Below are 24,485 nucleotides of genomic sequence, written 5' to 3' on the forward strand. Positions count from 1 at the left end.
GTAATTCGTCCTGGCGCTGTGGTTAGCACAGTGGACTCGCATTCGTAAGGACAACGGTTCAAACCCGCTTCCAGCCATCCTGATTTAGGTTTTCCGTGATTTCCCTAAAATACCTTCCTTTGAATGGGCACAGCCGACTTCCTTCCCTAATCCGACGAGAGCGATGACTCCCCGCTGTTTGGTCCCCTCCCCCCAAATCAACCAACCGTAGTTCTTCCATAAGTATGGCTGCAATGCCGGATGATACCACTGCAAGTGCGACGTGTTGTTTAGCACGTAATTACGCAAGCTATAGATTTATTACGAACGTTTTCTCAGTACCTCCTCGCGCATCGAAGTAAATAATTCCGTCAGAGTTTTGTCAATCCGATCCCTGATAACATTGTACATTTTCTTTCGATGGTCACGGAGTGGTTTGTTGTGAGCAATGTACTGAAGTGATTCGTTGATGTTGTAGCGTTTTCCCTTTGCAATTTCTAAGTTTAGCACACTGATAGCGTCTTTTCATGGTGCTTGCATCCCAAATTGTACTACGATCTGGTTGTTTATCGCTAAACATTTATCTTCTAGGCGAATGAGTGTTTCATTCAAGATTTCGTCGTTGAATTCGATGGTCAATTTAGGATGAGCTTTCCGATATCCTACAATATGTCATACTCTCTTTGAAGGAGTCCCATAGCCGTTTTGGATTTGATGGGTTATATGTCGTTAGAATTACGGCGAATAATCTCTCACTTGTTTGGCTGGGGCTATGAGTGTGGCTTCGTGTAGCGTTAATTCCCAGTGGTTGACGTTTCCCAGTAGTCGTGAGCGTTGGCGCATTGGCAGGCTTCTCTCTACGTAACCGCCAACAGTTCTGAGATTTGTGGAACTAGTTGGTCCCCGTATTTCCTGTAGCAACATCTGGAGATAGAAACATTCGGCGTTGTTCGGATGTACGCTGTATACTCGGCCTACTGCGCCAGTTTTCATGACTCCTGGATGATCTGGAATTCCTTGTTTTCGTCGTTGAAAAACTTTTCTTGTTGTGTTCCATTTGTAATAGGTAGCGACGCCACATACAGTAATGTTTTCGCGAATGGGTCTGTCTGGCACAGTTGGTAACATGCTGTTAATGTTGTGTTCCGAGGTTGTTCGCTTGCAATTTTTCTGATGGTGTCTTCTGTGGTGTAAACTCTCTGTCCATTCTCCAAATGTACTGCTACATGTTGCACAGTTGGTTCTTGTTCGTGTGTGGGAAAACCGAAAATCCGCCACAATGCTTCGTTACTGTAGCTGTATCTTCCCATTGGGTACATGAGAATCTCGTCGTTTCCATGTTATTATTCTAACAATATTATGAGAAGAAAAGTTGCCATTCACCATATAGCGGAGATGCGGCGTCGCAGATACGCACAACAAAAAGATTTTCACACTTGAAGCTTTCAGCTGCATGGTGTCGTGGTTGCAAAGATGGACCTCGGGAGTGAAGTTGCACATCATGCAGCCTGCCGCGCACAGTTTGAGTCGTAACACGACGTCGTGTGGCTGCACGAAAACCATTATTCAACATGGTGGCGCTGCTGTCAGGGTTCCTCCGAGCCATAATCCATAGGTAGCGGTCATCCACTGCAGTAGTAGCCCTTCGGCGGCCTGAGCGAGGCTTGTCATCGAATGGTTCCTGTCTCTCTGTATCTCCTCCATGTCCGAACAACATCGCTTTGGTTCACTCCGAGACGCTTGGACACTTCCTTGTTGAGAGCCCTTCCTGACACAAAGTAACAATGCGGACGCGATCGAACCGCGATATTGACCGTCTATGCATGGTTGAACTGCAGACAACACGAACCGTGTACCTCCTCCCTGGTGGAATGGCTGGAACTGATCGGCTGTCGGACCCCCTCCGTCTAATAGGCGCTGCTCATGCATGGTTGTTTGTTTACATCTTTGGGCGGATCTAGCGACATCTCTCAAACAGTCAAAAGGACTGTATCTGTGATACAATATCCACAGTCAACGTCAATCTGGGAGCCGGGGTGATGAAAAACTTTTTTTGATGTGTGTATAAATATTGATACACTGATTCCAGTTTTTACAATGTATCCAAAAGTGGAATCACAGAAACAACACAGCTGATCAGGGGAGCCATGAACTCAAAATGCTTGAAAACCCGTGTCTGTACGTACTAACGACCCTAGGAAAAACTTCAAAGTCGATTTTGACAGTTGAATCTAAGTGCCTTGGCCTACTGATATTTCAGTGCTGAACTCCACATACCTAAACATAAAAAATACAAAAATTCGATGGCCATGTGATTTTGTAAGCTTTGTTCGGTCATGTGTTTGCCGATACCTTCAAGTGCTGCCTTCACGGCTGTCAAAGGATCCACCGCGCTTTTTCTCAGAACCCTCCCCATCCAGACGGCACTTTACAGTATACCGTCCAGAAAGTGCAAATGAAATCATGAAAGCCTCTGAATGAAATATCGCAGACATTTGTAGTTTATTAGCAAAGATTAAAAATATGTTCTCAATCACGTAATGCAAGTTTTCAAAAAAACTCTTCCAGATAATAGCCCGCTTGAGATCCAGTGGGACATATCTCTTTCTCTTGTTGTCTTTTAAAAACCAAAATGCTGGACAAACGTTTGAATAAATGCCATCCACAAGAAACTGTTTCAGGCGAAAACCCGATCATTCAGTAGTGGATCTCAAAAACAGGGTAGACGAAAACTTATGTAAATGCTAAAGGTGCAGAAGAACAAAAAAGAATATGAGAGGTGATGATGCTGCAAAACAAGCAACTAAATCGCTGTTAGGAGTGTATATTTAATCACTGAAAGGGAAAAACAATTTGAAACGGGAAATCCTTTTATAAACAAATTAAAGCACTTAATAATTCAATTAATTTTATTGTACTCTAAGATACGATACTATTTTGCGTATATCTGTTATAATTATTGTATGAATATATTAATGTAATTGTAAAAAAGTAAATATTATTATTTTACCAATCTGCATGTAAACAGTAATCCGAGAAAAAATAGGAGAAAGAGCAGAAGTGTCAAACCTTTCACATATGAAATTCTACAGGGTGTCCAAAAAACGTACTGACGGGCTCTCTCAATTTGAATCATCAGTTATACACCAATTCAAATATTACCTGGGATATGAGAGTTATGATCGAGTTTGAGTCCTCGTCAATATGATCCTGCCACCAACAAACGTTGCTGTTTTCAATCATTTTAAATTATTACTGTGCGTCACGAATGGGAGCAGCTGCGTGGTACGCCATTTTTTGTGATTACATTCTGAGTTTATTCCACTCCTGCTGAGCTGGTCCTCCTCTTTTCATTAAGAACACACAAAGCCATCCACACAAGACAGATGCTATTAAAACCATAACAGTATTGTGTTGAAATAAGAAAGTTCCTTTTTCCGATATGCTCAAATTTCGTCTGCAAAACTCCCAGTACTGTAGAAAAACCTTATGGAAAATGACCCTTAAAGCGAATATACTCTGCTCAGGAAACCTGATCGAATACTTCATAATACAGCTACACAATTTCCTCGACTGAAAGATTTTTCTTCCATTTATGGAGTTTGCAACTTGTATTTGTAGAATCTTATGCAAAAAATGGGAATTGCCTTCCGCCTAACAAAATTCGGATAATATCTAAAAAATAAGTTGGGCCACAAAAAGGGATAATTAATTATACCATATACTTCGTGTTAGCATTGTTAAAAGCAAAACAATAACAGTTCTTAGTTTTAAATTTCATTTTACCTTTTTTTGAGAGGTATGGAAGAGAATATTATAACAAATTCCATGATTTATGAACTAGCATGCTGCAACTACTGATAACTACTGGTAATTTGATTTTTTCTATGCAAACTTACTTTGGCTTTCGCTGAGGGAGTTCCAGGTGCCCCACCAGGCATGATGGGAGTTGATGGTGGACCTAAAACAGAACGAGAATATTCTGCATTAGATTACTACTTCAGTTAGTCGTTTATGTAGTAACTAGCCATGTACCAGCGTTGCATGGGTGTGTATTTATTCAACTTCTATTGGCCCATCTCCCCCCCCCCCTCCTCTTTTATTACTCTGCCCATGTCCCTCTTCATCTTCCCTCTAACTCATTATATTCCCTTTCTCTGTCCTCCTTTCCCTCCCCCCTCTCCGTCCATCCCCTGTTCCACCCTATTTGTGTCATCCACATCAGTGCTAAAAGGAACGCGTTAAACTTCGGTTACACGATAAATCAGTCTAATCTAAAAGCCGTAAATTCAGCTAAATACCTAGGTATTACAATTACGAACAATTTAAATTGGAAGGAACACACAGAAAATGTTGTTTGGAAGGCTAACCAAAGACTGCGTTTTATTGGCAGGACACTTAGAAAATGTAACAGACCTACTAAGGAGACTGCCTACACTACGCTTGTCCGTCCGCTTTTAGAATACTGTTGCGCGGTGTAGGATCCTTACCAGATAGGACTGAGTACATCGAAAAAGTTCAAAGAAAGGCAGCACGTTTTTTACTATCGCGAAATATGGGAGAGAGTGTCACAGAAATGATACAGGATTTGGGATGGACATCATTAAAAGAAAGGCGTTTTTCGTTGCGACGGAATCTTCTCACGAAATTCCAAACACCGACTTTCTCCTCCGAATACGAAAGTATTTCGTTGAAACCGACTTACATACGGAGGAACGATCACCAAGATAAAATAAGGGAAATCAGAGCTCGTACGGAAAGATACAGGTGTTCATTCTTCCCGCGCGCTATACGAGATTGGAATAATAGAAAATTGTGAAGGTGGTTCGATGAACCCTCTGCCAGGCACTTAAATGTGATTTGCAGAGTATGCATGTAGATGTAGACGTAAAACGACTAATAACGATAAAAGGTGAAGCAGAGGTTGAGGCCATAAGATTAGGTTTGACATGTGTAGCTGGGGACCTCGTCGAAACACTGAGATGGGAGTGTAGAAATGAAGTAAAAACTTAAATATAATTGCTTTTTATTTAGAGCACAATTACACGGAACTTTCTCCGGCAAAAGTAGTTGGTAGATCATATTTTTCGGAAGAAAATGGTTCAAATGGCTCTGAGCACTATGGGACTTATTTCTGAGGTCATCAGTCCCCTAGAACTTAGAACTACTTAAACCTAACTAACCTAAGGACATCATACACATCCATGCCCGAGGCAGGATTCGAACCTGCGACCGTAGCGGTCGCGCGGTTACAGACTGTAACGCTTAGAACCGCTCGGCCACTCCGGCCGACTTTTCGGAAGATTTCACCTTTTTCTGCAAGTCTTTTTTCCCTTTTAGGTATTTATAAAATTCCATACAAGTCAGCTTGTAGTTAAATTGGAACTGTAAGATTGATTCCACAGTCCCTGATAGCAGTCGATTTCTTTCATCCGTCCACTGGGTAGACATCAGCGAAAATACTCTTTCCACAGTGGCCTTGTGTGCGAGAATAGAAAACAAATACCTGCATAATTTTAGCAGTGGGCATCTGCGTTCAGGATTTTTGGTTTCCTTACGACAGTAAATCCACCTTTTTTTCCACTGGGTGTTTAGATTACCACTCTTCAGAGCCACGCTTAGTTTCTAAAGAATCTTTCAGATACGTGTATTCCTGAAAACAACTGTCGCCTGAAATTATCACAACAGTTTTAGTCAGGTATATAGTACTGTTTTCAACCATCACTCAATCTGGTATTTTTGATAGAATCGTTCAATGGAATTGACATTTATTAAAAGAAATAGCCCATTTCTCTAATTAATCAAATCCTACTGTATAGAAAGTCATTGTCCCTTCCTAAATTCTGAACTCAAATTAATTATTTCTTGGTTAGGGTTCTCATTGTTCAAATTCATCTTGGTTTGACTGCCAATAAAACTGGCAGTCTTCCTTTCAATCAGACATCTTTGAGCGTCGATTAATATATTTGTTATTTCAGTTATTGAGACTTTACTCTTCTCCACGCTATATATATATATATATATATATATATATATATATATATATATATTCTCAATTTGAGCCAAGTCTAAACTGTAGAAACATGAGGCAAATTTTAGTGACCGGACTGCTGAAAAAACTGAAATTATTTTAGGTGGCCTATCTTCGGCGTGAAAATATTGCTTTAATGGAATCCAAAGCTTAAGAATTCTCTCAACTGCGGGCATTAACGACAGCCATCTTGTTTTTGAGTGAGATAGGAGAGTCCGATATCTGACATCAACGTACAAGCAGAACTCTTTCAGGTCCTCTGTCATTACCGTGTATACTGAAAAGCAATTAAATATTTTCATGACGATTGTTCTAATGTCGACAGTTAAGACTCCCGTAGCGCTTGATAAAGTCCTGTGGAGAATAGGGTCAGGGCATCCAATTCCTTCTACATTTCTCCCTAGTTTTTCTTTTATTTTGTGAAACACATTCCCCTGGCCGCGTCTATGAAGCCCTCCGAATTTGGTACAAATATTGTCCCTATAAAATGCAGTTAATTTATCTAATGGAATTTGCAGATGTCTTAAAAGTGTCTAGACAAAACTTTGCAATTGTCTCCCATGTTTCGGTACTCAGCGAATCAAATTTCAACAGCTTCTGTTGCATTCCGTCAATTTCAGTAACCTACTGAACAACTACAGGAAACATCTTTTCAGCCTTGTGGTTCTATGCGTCGGTGCCTACGCCGTAAAATGAAACTTCTTGCAATCGTTTTACGCATTCGGACACGGAGTGGTGTGAAAATATTTCTAACAATCGCTCTAGCTTTGGTCCTGACTTTGCGGCATTCAGTTTTATGGTACAGTCAAGAGAATTGAAGGACTGTTGACGCTTGACAACTTTATAAGCTGCTGTTTGTTCTGTAGCAGCACTGATCAGTTCTTGCTGGGTATCTTTAATCATGAATGTAAAAATACGCTTTGATGTCGATGCTACCTCGAATAAGTTTGTACGATTCTTCGTAGAAATGTGATGCGTCAGATCTGCCTTACCTCCGTGTGTGACTGAGATGAAACAGCTACAAATCTCACACGATGCTTCCTGATCTGTACGTCCTTTGTTAACAGAAGAGCGCGCTTTTGTGTCACCATCCGAAAAGCGACATTTTGTCTTTTCATCCTCAGGCATTTTTGTAAGCTATGATAAATTTATTAGACTGTAAACAGTCGACAATAACACTTCAGTCATCAAAGTACACGTCACAATACACTTCAAGCCCTATACACCCGCAGTAAACACTCCAAACATTACTAACTTGCACTCATTGTTCGTTTTACGTTTAAAAAGAATCGTCTTACAAGATCGCTGTACAAATGGTAACTGCCCGATTCTTCCGCTTGGCGCTGCTTACACAGTTCCACCCCCGTGCTACTGATGACGGCGCTTGATCTATAAAATGTTGGCATCGTCGATACAGGATGAGCAACATACAGCGCCGTCTGTGAGGCGACCTTGACAACATAAACTTTTTGACATAAATAAAACTAGCTGGGTCTGCATTTACATGTTGAGCTAACAGATGGCGTTACTTCAGAACTTGAGCCGAGCACGTAACTGTGTTTCGCAAAATCGGGACAAAATTGGGTCTTGTCGGGATGTCGGAGCGAGAAGGTCCATGGCGGTGAAGGTCCCGAAGAATCGGGACGGATGGTAACCTCACACTAGGCGACGAGATAGGCGGGCGACACGGCAGCAACGCGGGATACCTCTGTGTGGCGTGGCGTGCGATCGAGCATCAAATGTGACGCGTTGCAGCTCGTCGCGGCGAACGCCAAAATGTATCCCGTACTTAATCAATACTGGAAACAGGTACAGCTTTCCTTCCAGCGCTAAAAGCAATTTACATATGTTAGCTACATTTCATACGTAGCAATATATGCCGTGAAATGCACCAAGGCCTGCCGGGGTGGCCAAGTGGTTCTAGGCGCTCCAGTCTGGAAGCGCGCGACCGCTACGGTCGCAGGTTCGAATCCTGCCTTGGGCATGGATGTGTGTGATGTCCTTAGATTAGTTAAGTTTAAGTAGTTCTAAGTTCTATGGGACTGATGACCACAGACGTTAAGTCCCATAGTTCTCAGAGCCATTTGAACCATTTTTGAAATGCACCAAAGGTAAACTCGCCGGCGACTACAAGCGAACTTCTCAAAATATGCGCGGTGTTAAATTTTACTTTGAAGTATAACAGTACCTACGGGCAATAACGCAAGGACAATCAATTCATTATACGCTGTGATGTGTGGCTACAAGATGCGGAAAAATAATTTTTTCTACCCAATAGTTTCCTTAAAACCGAGTGAGAAAGACAGCGTAGCGGAGGACATGCACAAATCTCGAAACAGTGGTTTCTAAAAGGGAAGAAGAAACGAGCCGGAGGTATAATTACAGAAATCTTTACCCAGTGCTGTTTTTCGTCGTCAAAGTAATTTTTTTACGTTGTTGAGAACTTGCAAGAGTGCCAAAGATTTATTTCAAGGACGTAAATTTTTTATTTCACTTTTTCGTGTTGGTAATCGCAATACGAACGATACCAGTTCAGTTTTTGGTGGGAAAAGCGATGTCATTGGCTGTTTCAAGCATTTCGAAGCTGCGGCAACCGCTCTCGACAACTGAATCTCTGGCAGCCCGTTCGACAAGCGTGTAGTGCCCTCACCCGCTAATAGTGGGCGATGGTACTGCTAAACGGATATGCGTACGCTCAAACGCAGAGCTACCGATAGATGTCTCTACGGCCCCGCTACCATCATGATTTTGATGACGTCATGGCTAAATGCAGACTGGTGGTATCCCATGCTTCAGTTATAAGTAATTTTCTCTGCATTATATCCTATTTCGGAGTACCCTCAAACTTTTTTTTAGAGAAAAAGCAGTGCCAGTGCCAGTACCAGCGTGTTAGAAGTATTGACCCTGGCTGTTGAGACACTTGTCCCACTGTGACAAGGCGGCGAATGGCTGTCTCATAAAATTCCCGGGGCTGGGATGTTAACCAGTTACGCACGTACAGCTGGAATCGTCAGCCCCTCAGAGCCTTTTTAACAGGACCAAAAACGGCGTAATCACAGGGAGAGAGGTCCGAACTGCATGGAGGGTGGCCGAGAACCTCCCACTTGAATTTCTGCAGGAGTGCCGCGACTGCGTTGGCCGCATGTGACGTTGAACTGTCACGGAGCAGAAAGACCCCACGGGGGAGGTTGCATGGTCGTTTTGATTCGATCACTTGGCGAAGGGTCGTCAAGGTTAGAGGGTAACGCTGGGCATTCACTGTTGTCCCGTGCTGTAGGAAGTGAATCAGAAGGGGGCCATCTTGGTCAAAGATGGGGCAAACGATTCACCTCGCACTACGACGTCCCGCTGTACGTGCGGAACTGGTTAAAATCGCAGCCTCAGGAATTTTATGAGACACCCATTTACCGCCTTCTGCCACAGTGGGGCAAGTGTCTCAACAGCCAGGGTCAATACTTCTAACATACACGTACTGGTTTCTGCATAATTATGCCTCCGGCTCGTTTCTTTTGGAACGCCCCATATAATTTTTTAGCGAAAAGTAAAAGCTTCACTGGTAAAGAAACTAACTACTGAGACGGATGTAGCTTTGCAAATTGGATAACTTGAAATTTCATTCCCTGCGTATCGTGTACGATACGGGTTTCGTGAAGCGACCAGCATTCCGTGTTGCGCCGGGCGCAAAGTTTTGCACCTCCAGCATATCTACGAAAGGGTGACAGCTTCAACTCAAGGCGAGCAAGGAATGAAAGAAAAAGCGCGTGGAATTAAAGCGTAGCTATTTTCTGCTGTGCGCAAAACAGTACTGAGTAATACCTTACGGTTCAAAAGAAACACAAACTATGCAAGTGTCATAAGACTGGTGAAAAACTTGTTTGAACAGAATATTACTACGCAGGTCTTAACTACGCAAAGAGACAGAAAACACGTTATGTTGAAAGTTGCAGGATTTTTGCCTTAATTTTGGCGCCTCTCCCCCAAAATTCTGCAGGCATAAACTATGAGCGCAGCGCAATTGTTTTTGGCGCTAATAATCGACATACGAGATACAACTATTCGCATCCGCGAGGGGGAGGGGGATGTAAGAGGTGACGCCCCCTCCCCCCCCCCCATCATCATCCCGGCCATGGAATCTAGAGTGCAGAATACTCACGCATTTCTAGAACTGATCGCCTGCGATTCTGGTGAAGAGCGGATTTAGCACTGATGACGTTTCCCACATTCGTCATGTTGAATGCTGAACTTGGACTACTCTTTACCCAAACGACCGAAAAAATGTATCTTTCGAAAGAGTAAAAAAAAAGAAGGTAAGAAAATAAGGCACTATATCCGTTAACTAGATGAGATATGATGTTCTGAAAACATAATATGGCCCAAATTTGTATGAGTTGTTTTTCTTCATTCTGAAGCGTTTCACTCAAAGACAACTGTAAGACTTATGTTCGATCTCGATTGTATTTGCTTCACTTCTTTGTTTTCCTATGTGTAATGTAATATCTGTGTAACAATGTCCTTTGAGTCAACATATGTGGAAACAAAGAAAAGGGGTCCTACTAAGCACCTTGAAGATAGTCCACACCACACATGAACCCCTGGTAGATTGACTGCTTTTCCACATAAACATGCAGATTTCCGGTTCCCAGTACACACTTTTATGCCGATTCACGGTTCCATTAAATTTAAATTGTGCTTTGTCACTCCACACTCCCTTCGACACAAATTGTTCGTCATCAATTATCATTTGCTGATACCATCCGCAAAATTGCATTCTGCGATCAGGATCGTCGCCATTAATCGCGTGCAGTAATCGTGGAATGTAAACTTTCCACTTTGCAGCTTCCAGAATTCTTCGCACACTCGTACTGCGAACCCATACTTCACGTGCATATTGCGTAGCAGACGTCTGTGGAGAATTAACAAACGTTTCCAACACGAGAGCGGACGAAGAAAGACTTGTAGCTGTACGCTGTCATCCTGATCTTCCTTTGTGAATATCACTAATCGTTCCATACAATTCGAACTTGTCAATGATGCATTTAATTGTTAGGCAGGGCCGCATGTTGGCGGTTCCGTTTCAAACTCCCGCCTCCGCTGAGATTGCACTTCAACGGAATTATCGAACTTGAAAAACCACTTCAAATCACTTAACAATAAGTTTCGTTGCTCGAATATCGCGCGTGCTCCAGCCATCTTGTTTTCTCAATACCAAGATGAAAGTATTAAAATCTGTTGAACCAAAGACCAAACTACAACACACTCGTAACTCAAATCGAACGACAATATCGATATGTCAACAGAGCCTGGCACAGAGTGTAAATATATTTCTGGCGGACTCTGTAGAATGAAGACAGAAACGCTTAGTGCACGGTTACGAATTAAAGTCCATCTGTAGTCTGTTGAGAGGCCACACAAACGTGTAGTTCCTGAAGAGGGGCAGCAGCCGTTTCAGTAGTTGCAGGGGCAACAATTTGGATGATTGACTGATCTGGCCTTGTAACACTAACCAAAACGGCCTTGCTGTGGTGGAACTGCGAACGGCTGAAAGCAAGGGGAAACTACAGCCGTAATTTTTCCGGGGGCATACAGCTTTGCTGTATGGTTTAATGATGATGGCCTTTGGTATCGATAGCTACGATGCCACGGCTTAGGTGCCAGTTACGTTGGCACTACGACATACAACGATGACAGCGCCTTCTAGCAGGCGCAGTTCAGCTCTAGGAGCACCACGACAGATTAGGCCCATTTTCATCAGGTGCAGCCAGCCAGGAAACTTCGCTTCAGCTTGGCTCTACATACGACGGGTCTAAGACTTCGCATTTGTACAAAGTTGTGTGTTCTTTCTTGCACCAGTAAACCACTTTTACTCACTGCAGTACCGACGTAATTTTCTTGCTCCTGCTCCTACCCACGCGGATACAAAAGATGCCATTTCATCTGGTGCAGCCAGCCAGGACACTTCGCTTCAGCATCGCACCTACGTACAAAGTTACGTAATCGTTTATCATCTTGTTTTTGCACCAGTAAACCATTTTCTTGCAGTACCGACTTGTATTACCTTCTCCCGTTACTACCCACGCGCCGCCTCCCTGGCGGCATACAAAATGGAAGAGCAGCTGAACGGAATGAACAGTGCCTTGAAAGGGAGATATCAGTGCAAAACGAGGATAATGGAATGTAGTCGAATTAAATCGGGTGATGCTGCGGGAATTAGATTAGGAAATGAGACGCTTAAAGTAGTAAATGAGTTTTGCTATTTGGGCAGCAAAATAACTGATGATGGTGGAAGTAGAGAGGATATAAAATGTAGACTAGCAATGGCAAGGAAAGAGTTTCTGAAGAAGAGAAATTTGTTAACATCAAGTATAGGTTTAAGTGTCAGGAAGTCGTTTCTGAAAGTATTTGTATGGAGTGTAGCCATGTATGGAAGTGAAACGTGGATGATAAATAGTTTAGACAAGAAGAGAATAGAAGCTTTCGAAATGTGGCGCTACAGAAGAGTGCTGAAGATTAGATGGGTAGATCACATAACTAATGAGGAGGTATTGAATAGAATTGGGGAGAAGAGGCACAATTTGACTAGAAGAAGAGATCGGTAGGACATGTTCTAAGGCATGAAGGGATCACCAATTCAGTAGTGGAGGGCAGTGTGGAGGGTAAAAATCGTAGAGGGAGAGCAAGAGAAACACTAAGCAGATTCAGAAGGATGTAGGCTGCAGTAGGTACAGGGAGATGGAGAAGCTTGCACAGGATAGGGTAGCATGGAGAGCTGCATCAAACCACTGGCATTGTTGGCCGGGAGGCCCCATCGGAGGAAGTTCAGCGGCCGGGCTGCAAGTCTTGTCCCAGATGACGCCATGTTGGGCGACTTGCGTGTCGGTGGAGATGATGAGGACAACACGACACCCAGTCCACGTGCAGAGGAAATCCCTAACCCGGCCGGGAATTGAAATCGGGCCCGCTGCATGGTAGGCAACCATGTCACCACTCAGCTTAGGAGGCGGAAGCTAACTTCAGAAGAACTGCATGATGTGGAGGAAGGAAGCTCTGACTTCCTTTTTCATACAGCCACTATACATATAATTTATGCTTTGTACCTGACATCTACCCCACGGTGGATACTGATCTATCGTGCACACGATAGATACGGAACGGCTTTATCACTCACTCTAGTATAAAAATGATTAGTGTCTACCAAAGAAATGTTTGCTAAGAGTCAGTACCTCAACTTATTCAAGAGATGAATCCAGCAATATTGAAGACGATGAAAGTGATCGTTTTGTAATCGAAGGATGCACGGAAATATCCCTTGCACAAGTTTGGTATACTGATTCGTGAACCATTTCATGTTATAAGTTCACGAATTCATAAATATGATGTTTAAATGTAACTGTGTTTGAATTTAGTAACTACTGTACCTTCCAGATTCTCATTACTGCATTTACTAATGACTGTACTTTTAATGGCTTCACAGCTCGGTGGCTAGTGTGCCTGGATTCAATTCCCAGCTGGACTCGGGGAAAGTTTTTTGAAGAAGTAGGTTACTCGGTATGTCCTGTAGGGCACGCAGCGCGCGCGAGTGTGTGTGTGTGTGTGTGTGTGTGTGTGTGTGTGTGTGTGCGTGCGTGTGTGTGTCAGCGGTTTCTGAATAACCAGGCGGCTCACTGAACTTATTTCAGGATTGTCTCTGTCACGCCGTATGACAGTTTAGTCTAGAAATTGGCACAACTAAGTTAACTGATTGAAATGGCGATAGTTTGGCTATTTTTATTACCAAAAAGGTGGCGACATTTTGGCTATTTTTTGTGCAACAACTGGCTACAAAGGAGTGGAAGAACCGGGCAACCCTGGTTCCTCGGCAACGAAAAACTGTAGGCGAGACAATGTCAAATGTGGTTTCCTGCGAAGTACCACAAGGAGTCTTTGTTGCTAACATTCGAACACTTAACATCTTGAGCGCTAAAGGACCCAAATATAGCAGCAAGATTGGATTATTTATGCCTCGGATGTGAATTTACACTGGCTATTTTATTTTGTGTTAGGAACACTGATTTACTCATCAGTCATTTACCCTGATAGGTTCCATTTCCTTGTGATGCAATCAGTGTGTCCGAGTTTTAGCGAGCTACAGACATCGTGGCATTTACTGTTTTGGTCTGAAGCATAACATTCCGGCGCTAAGAAGACAATTTACAGAGAAATTTTACATCAAGAGGAATCACCACTTGCGAAGATTTCATACTTTGGACACAGAAAATCGCCACATGGGTGTGTTTATTTGCATGGACCAGTAAGTTGCCTAATGAGCAAATAATATGTGATCTAATTTCAAATTTGTGCTAGGAACACTGATTTACTCATCAGTCATTTACCCTGATAGGTTTCATTTCCTTGTGATGCAATCAGTGTGTCCGAGTTTTAGCGAGCTACAGAATAATTACTCTTTTAAATGTGCTTATTAACTTCCCTCAGGTAATAATGTTCTCAAATATTTAGTTAATCTTTTGTATGAAAGTTCAACGTGATCAGTAAAAAATGAATAAAGTACTTAAAAAAAAGCGAGTAAACAGAACAGGCCTAATTTCAATACATAATTGTCACTCTTATTAAAAGTCATACTCAGTACTTAAAGTACGACAATAGAATTGTGGTCGTACTAAGCATTTGCAATCCATTACAGCTGAAATGCTTATTCAATTATTTACTTTGCAAGTTTGTAATAGTACTTTTATTCACATATTTTTGTTTGCACGTATGTACTGAACCCAGTCGAGAACAGTTCCTGGGCCACCCTTTAAATGTAGAGCCAGTATTACTTGTTGTCAAAGTGTTCTTGAGATTTTTGTGTTCTTGTAAATGGAACTGGCTACGACTTAGTAAGACCACAACGGATTCACGGTCCCCACGTTTCACTTATGCTCTGTATAGTGCAAAGATTTACTTGCTCCACTTGTTAACAAATAGAGATCACATTAGTCAGCATAAGAGCCTAATATTATTGCCTTTTAAATAGTGAATTATTAAAGCTACCTCACGTCCAATTTAGCTACGCTTTTCCCTAATCTAGTGGTATTGTCTAATGAACATTAACTTTCTTGCTTTAATACAGGCAGTGCATGTTAGTGGGAGTTAGTTAGCTGCCACGCCATTTTGAGCTTTTACCTGTGTCGATCGTGGTTAGTTAATTTACAAATATTTGGTAGGAAGTTCTATTGTTTCGTGTCCACTTTAAAAAGCAGATTTCAGTCCCATGGAAAGTCTCATACAGCAGTTACTTTTCCTGGTTAACAGTATGTTTGCTTGGAATCACTTTACCTAATTAGGCCGGCGACCATCTTTGATTAACATAACTACAGTTTTACTTTACAATCACAGTAACGTTAGTTCGGTTCCCGGTAGTATAACTGCTGTTCTCCTTCAAAAAAAAAAAAAAATGGTTCAAATGGCTCTGAGCACTATGGGACTCAACTGCTGTGGTCATAAGTCCCCTAGAACTTAGAACTACTTAAACCTAACTAACCTAAGGACAGCACACAACACCCAGCCATCACGAGGCAGAGAAAATCCCTGACCCCGCCGGGAATCGAACCCGGGAACCCGGGCGTGGGAAGCGAGAACGCTACCGCACGACCACGAGATGCGGGCTGTTCTCCTTCAAAACATAAACTTTCAGGTAACGAAACATAGTCCGATTGTTTCACATTAGTACCTATTCTCGCTTAAACTTAAATTCCTTTCGAAAGAGTAACACTAGTGGAGACTTGATCTTTTAAAGTCCAATCCAGGAACGATGGCAGTTTGCGCATGTCGAGGAACGGTCAGGGATTGCATTGATGCCGATTCCGGACGACAGTTGTGGTACGCGCATGTACCTGTTTTGCGCTTGAAGAAAGCGTGTATCCTGCAAATTATGTCTCTTGCTCCTTATGCAGAATTGTCGGTTGCCACCACCATCAGCGATGACAGCTGGCAACAGTGGAATAGAAATTATCTCAACAACTCGCTACGATCACGTTTAATGCTCGCATTAGCTAAGGCATTCGCAGCAGAGCGCTCACAACACTACCGATGCTCATTGGCTGTCGGAGAATTCGTGAAGTAGATGCGCAGAACAAGCCTAAACCCGACCGCAATCGTTCGTGACTGCAACTATAGCAATGGCCGATAGTGTTATACAACCGTCCTGCAACACATCCCACGTCCCCTGTGCTATGAGAAACCCGACACCGCTCTCCGGCACTTTTTCTTCTTTTCTTGCCTGGGAATGTGTACATAAAACTCTTGTCAGTTTTTAATACTGTGATAATAAAACAGTTGCGTCAGCTACATTCTTTAAATGTTCGAAAATGCAATTTTATGTCACTGATTTAATACGCCAGTGCTTTAAAAATCATGTGCACGTTATCCTAAACCGTTTTAATTTTCAGAATCATGGGCCATATACTGTACTTTCATATGTAACGTTATGAGTACGTAGGCGAGTTATTCGTCCACCTAAGGATGGTATTGGGTACACCTAAGGAGACCTGAATTTGCTTGCTGGGTTGGGTACGATACCGCCCCGGGCGAATCCAGGTGCAGAGACAAGCAGCGCATGGCCGAAAATGGGATGAATCCCAAATGTGCTCCAAATATGGCGGAGTGTCAGACAACTGAAAGATGGCTAAGTTACAGCTCTTTTTTGAGATTCGACAATAACTTACATCAAATATTCATACATGCTTTAATGTGTAACCCATTAATATACGACAGGCGCTCATTATTACCTGCAGAGCCAGGTTTTTGCAGCTTCCACCACGAGGCACAACGCGGATCAGACTTTCCCAGCCAGTCTGCCACGACGTTGTCGCAAGTAGTGTATCAGAAAATTCCGTTCTATCTAGAGATTTTAATACGGCACATTTTTCTTCTTAACATGAGTAATTTCTGACGAGTTTCGAGATAACTGCACAAGTCAGTATCTGCAGTGACAGGCAATAGGCAGTTCAGCTTACCGGTAATTCCGACGATGGTAAAATATGGAAAAGTGGTAACTTTACTCTTCCCATTTAACGGCCCTGCACACGCATCAACCAGTCGACCGACAAATTGGACATGTGTAGATGATTTGGCCAACCGGAACCGCCGACCAACTTTTCTTGTACGTTGTGTACGACCACCCGACAGCCAATCCCTACACCAGTACACTAGACCCCACCACTGCTTCACGCAAAATTTGAACAGTGTGTTGCGTTGCAGTGCCAACCGCCCAACGGAAGTTCATCTTTCTTCACTGCGCGCGGAATTAAATGCTGTTCTAATATACGTGGCAGAGTGTGAGGTAGACAAAACTCAAATGACGGTGTCTAGAGAAATTTAAAGCCTGCAGATGTTTGTGGGCCACGTCGTGCGTGGAGTACAGAAACAGACAGACAAGAAATAAACCATTTGTTTCATGTAACAAAAAAGATAAATGTTTTATGAATAAAAATCCACCGACCTTCTGGGGGTAGTCCACGTAACATAAAGGAGGTACTGAATAGAATTGGGGAGAAATGAAATTTGTGGCACAATCTGACTAGAAGAAGGTTTCGGTTCATAGCAAACATTCTGAAACTTCAAGGAGTCTTTAATTTAGTACTGGGTGTTACAAAAAGGTACGGCCAAACTTTCAGGAAACATTCCTCACACACAAATAAAGAAAAGATGTTATGTGAACATGTGTCCGGAAACGCTTAATTTCCAAGTTAGAGCTCATTTTAGTTTCGTCAGTATGTACTGTACTTCCTCGATTCACCGCCAGTTGGCCCAATTGAAGGAAGGTAATTTTGAATTCGGTGCTTGTGTTGGCATGCGACTCATTGCTCTACAGTACTAGCATCAAGCACAGCAGTACGTAGCATCAACAGGTTAGTGTTCATCACGAAAGCGGTTTTGCAGTCAGTGCAATGTCTACAAATGCGGAGTTGGCAGATGCCCATTTGATGTATGGATTAGCACGGGGCAATAGCCGTGGCGCGGTACGTTTGTATCGAAACAGATTTCCGACAGGAAGACGTTCGAAGCAATTGATCGGCGTCTTAGGGAGCACGGAACATTCCAGCCTATGACTCGCGACTGGGGAAGACCTAGAACGACGAGGACACCTGCAATGGACGAGGCAATTCTTCGTGCAGCTGACGATAACCCTAATGTCAGCGTCAGAGAAGTTGCTGCTGTACAAGGTAACGTTGACCACGTCACTGTATGAAGAGAGCTAAGGGAGAACCAGTTGTTTCCGTACCATGTGCAGCGTGTGCAGGCGCTATCAGCAGGTGATTGGCCTCCACGGGTACACTTCTGCGAATCGTTCATCCAACAATGTGTCAATCCTCATTTCAGTGCAAATATTCTCTTTACGGATGAGGCTTCATTCCAACGTGATCAAATTGTAAATTTTCACAATCAACATGTGTGGGCTGACGAGAATCCCCACGCTATTGTGCAATCACGTCATCAACACAGATTTTCTGTGAACGTTTGGGCAGGCATTGTTGGTGATGTCTTGATTGGGCCCCATGTCTTCCACCTACGCTCAGTGGAGCACGTTATCATGATTTCATACGGGATACTCTACCTGTGCTGCTAGAACATGTGCCTTTACAAGTACGACACAACATGTGGTTCATGCACGATGGAGCTCCTGCACATTTCAGACGAAGTGTTCGTACGCTTCTCAACAACAGATTCGGTGACCGATGGATTGATAGAGGCGGACCAATTCCATGGCCTCCACGTTCTCCTGACCTCAACCGTCTTGACTTTCATTTATGGGGGCATTTGAAAGCTCTTGTCTACGCAACCCCAGTACCAAATGTAGAGACTTTTCGTGCTCGTATTGTGGACGGCTGTGATACAATACGCCATTCTCCAGGGCTGCATCAGCGCATCAGGGATTCCATGCGACGGAGGGTGGATGCATGTATCCTCGCTAACGGATGACATTTTGAACATTTCCTGTAACAAAGTGTTTGAAGTCACGCTGGTACGTTCTGTTGCTGTGTGTTTCCGTTCCATGATTAATGTGATTTGAAGAGAAGTAATAACATGAGCTCTAACATGGAAAGTAAGCATTTCCGGACACATGTCCACATAAAATATTTTCTTTCTTTGTGTGTGAGGAATGTTTCCTGAAAATTTGGCCGTAACTTTTTGTAACACCATATACACTCCTGGAAATGGAAAAAAGAACACATTGACACCGGTGTGTCAGACCCACCATACTTGCTCCGGACACTGCGAGAGGGTTGTACAAGCAATGATCACACGCACGGCACAGCGGACACACCAGGAACCGCGGTGTTGGCCGTCAAATGGCGCTAGCTGCGCAGCATTTGTGCACCGCCGCCGTCAGTGTCAGCCAGTTTGCCGTGGCATACGGAGCTCCATCGCAGTCTTTAACACTAGTAGCATGCCGCGACAGCGTGGACGTGAACCGTATGTGCAGTTGACGGACTTTGAGCGAGGGCGTATAGTGGGCATGCGGGAGGCCGGGTGGACGTACCGCCGAATTGCTCAACACGTGGGGCGTGAGGTCTCCACAGTACATCGATGTTGTCGCCAGTGGTCGGCGGAAGGTGCACGTGCCCGTCGACCTGGGACCGGACCGCAGCGACGCACGGATGCACGCCAAGACCGTAGGATCCTACGCAGTGCCGTAGGGGACCGCACCGCCACTTCCCAGCAAATTAGGGACACTGTTGCTCCTGGGGTATCGGCGAGGACCATTCGCAACCGTCTCCATGAAGCTGGGCTACGGTCCCGCACACCGTTAGGCCGTCTTCCGCTCACGCCCCAACATCGTGCAGCCCGCCTCCAGTGGTGTCGCGACAGGCGTGAATGGAGGGACGAATGGAGACGTGTCGTCTTCAGCGATGAGAGTCGCTTCTGCCTTGGTGCCAATGATGGTCGTATGCGTGTTTGGCGCCGTGCAGGTGAGCGCCACAATCAGGACTGCATACGACCGAGGCACACAGGGCCAACACCCGGCATCATGGTGTGGGGAGCGATCTCCTACACTGGCCGTACACCACTGGTGATCGTCGAGGGGACACTGAATAGTGCACGGTACATCCAAACCGTCATCGAACCCATCGTTCTACCATTCCTAGACCGGCAAGGGAACTTGCTGTTCCAACAGGACAATGCACGTCCGCATGTATCCCGTGCCACCCAACGTGCTCTAGAAGGTGTAAGTCAACTACCCTGGCCAGCAAGATCTCCGGATCTGTCCCCCATTGAGCATGTTTGGGACTGGATGAAGCGTCGTCTCACGCGGTCTGCACGTCCAGCACGAACGCTGGTCCAACTGAGGCGCCAGGTGGAAATGGCATGGCAAGCCGTTCCACAGGACTACATCCAGCATCTCTACGATCGTCTCCATGGGAGAATAGCAGCCTGCATTGCTGCGAAAGGTGGATATACACTGTACTAGTGCCGACATTGTGTATGCTCTGTTGCCTGTGTCTATGTGCCTGTGGTTCTGTCAGTGTGATCATGTGATGTATCTGACCCCAGGAATGTGTCAATAAAGTTTCCCCTTCCTGGGACAATGAATTCACGGTGTTCTTATTTCAATTTCCAGGAGTGTATATATATATATATATATATATATATATATATATATATATATATATTTATATTTGTGTATGTTGTGTTGTGTGAGAGGGGGGGGGGGGTGTAAAATCGTTGAGGGAGACCAAGAGATGAATACAGTAAGCAGATTCAAAAGGACATCGGAGATGATGAGGCTTGCACAGGATAGAGTAGCGTGGAGAGCTGCAACAAACCAGTCTTGCGACTGAAGACCACATCCACAACAGTGCATATTGCACGAAAAATGTGTTTTATTCAATTGTGATTAGACGGATCTAATGTAATAATTATCAACAAACGCCAAGTAAAGACGACAGAACAACAAATATTAAAAACAGCTAAATATTTGTGCGAAGCAACAAAGCAAATGCCACTGCTGCTCGTTTCACGAGGAGCAATTTTAGGTGGAACGCATGGGAAGATACATGGGTACGCATAAGCTAATGTAACTTTTGCTGTTTGAGAGACAATTGAACCAAATTTTGTACATGTTATCATTGTGTTATTGGCTACAATCTGGATTTTTTCGATTTTTTGTCAAGTAATTTGATCCATACGTTGCTGGATACTTTTACAACACATACTATCAGATGAACATTTTCTTTCAGAAAGTGGTAGACTATTCTCAGTAATCAGTTAAACAAATCTGTGTACTAGATTTGTAATATAAGACTTAGAACTCTCGCAACATTTTTTAAAATATTTATGTGTATAATATACAGCAATTTTTATTTCACATAAATTAAAAGAATGTTGACAGTAATGTACTTTCAAAAATTTTGTACCACAGGAAGCTGTGTCTCAGTATTTTCGAAGTCTGTTCCATATTTCACCCTTTCATCTGCAATGGTTCAGCAGAAACTTTTCCCTATACACTGAAAAATGAATGTTGCGGGAAATGTAAAAAAGAGAGTTTACGCCAAAAGAAGTATCTTAATTTTGCCCATAACCATAAATTTACTCTTTTTTTGTCTTCATGTAGCTCTTTTCTTCTAATCTAATCCTTCTTGCGCGCTCTTTTGGCAGTATCCTTCACTGGCACTTCAGAACTAGTAATGCCTACATCAGCAATCTTCTTCAGTAGGTTTTCGCGAAGAAACTTTCATCAAATCCTAGACTCATAAGGGTCCCGATTCTTCAAGCGCTACCATCATTGAACACCAGGCAAGCATCACATGAAAAAAAATGTAACAATTGTAGATGAGCAAAATATTGTCTTTGGGTGCCTCTTCTAGATGAGGTTATTAAAGCTTTCGTTTGGTTTGTGTATTCCACCATGTATGCATTTCTTTAGTAAATCGAAATTAACCGCATCGTAAATGGGCTGACATCTCATATGGTCTACAAATGTCTTCTCTGGTGGCAGGAAATAATAAAATACCGCAAACAAGAACAGTCACGTAGAAAAGGGATCGTGGCACTCGCTATTGGTTCAAACAAGATCGTTTTTACGTCGTTTGCAACACGAATTAAACTCTGAAAACTGGAGACAATATTTCTAACCTGCTACAGAATTATCTGGTGGCAAAAAGATTCGTCGTTTTTGACCAGTTTTACATAAATCCCCCTTAAGCTGTGCTCTTAGGTTCTTGCCGTAAACACACCCTAGGAGTTCGCGACATATTCGATAATATTTTAAGGTGCGCTGTTTGAGGGCTGAGCCTAACCGCACCTTAGAAAATGTGGGGAAAAAATTAGCCGAATAGTTTTTACATGCAAGATTACAAATTTCACCCCTGCGCTTTAACCTACAGCTGAGTCTGGCTCCGCGACCACATTTTTTGTTTTCACATTCGTAGGCTTAGCCAACTCACAACTAAACTGTTCCCTTCCACCCTAACCCAAACTTCGGCATAAGCTACAAAACGGAATGAAATTTTTCACTGTACAGTAGCGTGTACGCTGATATGAAAATTTCTCCTGGATTAAAATTGTGTACCGGACCAAGACTCGGACTCGGGAGTGGGAAAGTCAGAGACGAGGTACTGCCGGAAATAAAGCTGTGAGGACGAGTCGTGAGTAGTGCTTGGGTAACTCAGCTGGTAGCGCACTTGCCCGCGAAAGACAAAATTCCCGAGTCCGAGTCTCGGTCCTATTTTTAATCTGCCAGGCAGTTTCCAGCTCAAAATCAGTTTGCAAGCACGACCATGCTTTTAGTGGCAAAACAAGCTGTGCCTAATAAAATCCTCTGAAACCGCGACATATTCGCAAAAAAAAAAGAACAGCCAAATATTTCTCACAACCAGGAATGCAAATGTCATTGCTTCGCTCACAGAAATTTAAGGTGTGCTCTTACGTCCCAGTCCAAACCTATCCTCGAAAAAAAGAGCCAATATTTGTGACTACCAATAGTAATACTACTATTAGTAAACTAATAGTAAAACTTCGGAGTTTATAACGTCTACAAGACGCCGAGAAAATTACTGCTTCCCTTATATTTACGTTACTATCACACCACGTGTAAATCACGTGCATTTCTATATCACAAAGATTCAGAGCCCCATGTCTTAGTTAATGTGTGGTTTAATAATCAACTTTTATGTAAAAATATCTTAGTTACACCCTACCTGTTTGTATATGATAAGAGTTTGATCAAAAATGCAGTGGTACACCATAAAAAATTCTGGGTCCTCGTACTGGCCATTAGTCAATTGACGCTCACTAAAGAACAGAGGGTTACACAGTTTGTCAGCTAGTACACGATAGTGTAACAAACATTTATTGCTCTGTTTATACCTATCAATAGACAAAGGGAAAGTGATGAGAGAATCTTCTTGTGTACTCTGAAATTATTTTTGTTTGGCAATTTGGAAGTAGAGAGAATTTAAAGTTTATTTTCCCTTCTTGAAGTGCTAAAATTATTAAGATTTGCTTTTCTGTCTGCTCGATTTCAGCTGGCGAACGTCTGAGGAACTTTTGTTGAAATCTCATTATTGCTTCAGTTCTTTACTTTTAGTTAAACAAGTTACACCGTGAAAAACAAATCATAGTTCGATTGTTCAGTTCATTAGACGGACGTTCACACTCAACTAAGATCCTACAAAAGGGGTAACATCATTTGGTTTGAAATAACAGGGACGATTACTTATTGCTGTAATGTATGTCGCATCACCGCTAAATATACCAGGTTAGTGTTAAAAGCCTGTTTTGTAACTACAAGATAATGCAGCACGTCCGCATACGGCCAGAAACATGACCAATGCGATTGCTAAACCTGGTTGGTAACCGCTTCCCCACCCTCCATATTCACGAAACTTAGTCTCTTCTGATTCCTATCTTTTCCAGTGTACCTCCAACAGCATTCATGGACAAGAGGTTTATGACGTAGCTTCTCTTAGCAACTGGCTGATTTCTTCCGCTTGAAATCACAAGGAGAGGCACAGAAGTCCCACCTGGACGCTGGAAAGCGATCATTGACAAATATGGCGATTATCTCACTAAGTAGTGTATCAGTGTTATTTTGTATTGTATTTTGCTGTAATGTGGTGTATTTTATAGAAATAAAATAAAATTATGACATTTTAAAGTCACGAACTTGTGCACCAGTCCAATGTATTGTGGTGCACGGCAGCGGTCTAAAGCTGAACAGGAAGAGATGAGTCAGTTACCTGTACCAAAGTTACAAGTCCACCTCAGTCCTTTCGACCTGCTGAGCGCCAGAGAAGAACTTGACGTAGCGGCGCGGCGGTGACGAAATAAATATGAAGGCTGTGCGGCCGATATTGGGGAATAAAATCGGAGGTTGAGAGCCGAAGATAACGGTCGGTCTAGCCAGGCCGTGGCAGTTAAATAAAAATATTCCGCCCACCAGCTCTGGATGGCCAACACTTCTACTGTCAGGCGGTGTCACGGGATGCGTGAAGTT

The 24,485-nt window shown here is 43.1% G+C and overlaps 1 protein-coding gene across 2 annotated transcripts in view; it reads right to left on the reverse strand.

Annotated features, from left to right (window-relative positions):
- The window catches only part of LOC126094534 (tyrosine-protein kinase Btk29A), a 366,017-nt gene that overhangs the window by 68,846 nt on the left and 272,686 nt on the right, over positions 1–24,485 (reverse strand). For both annotated transcript variants that reach the window (XM_049908958.1, XM_049908957.1), the window contains exon 2: positions 3,879–3,940. In XM_049908958.1, the coding sequence (XP_049764915.1) occupies positions 3,879–3,920 (42 nt within the window). In that variant the 5' untranslated portion in view covers positions 3,921–3,940. The remainder of the gene's footprint in view (positions 1–3,878; positions 3,941–24,485) is intronic.

The sequence above is a fragment of the Schistocerca cancellata genome, chromosome 8, assembly GCF_023864275.1.
Source record: "Schistocerca cancellata isolate TAMUIC-IGC-003103 chromosome 8, iqSchCanc2.1, whole genome shotgun sequence".
Classification (NCBI taxonomy): Eukaryota; Metazoa; Arthropoda; class Insecta; order Orthoptera; family Acrididae; genus Schistocerca; species Schistocerca cancellata.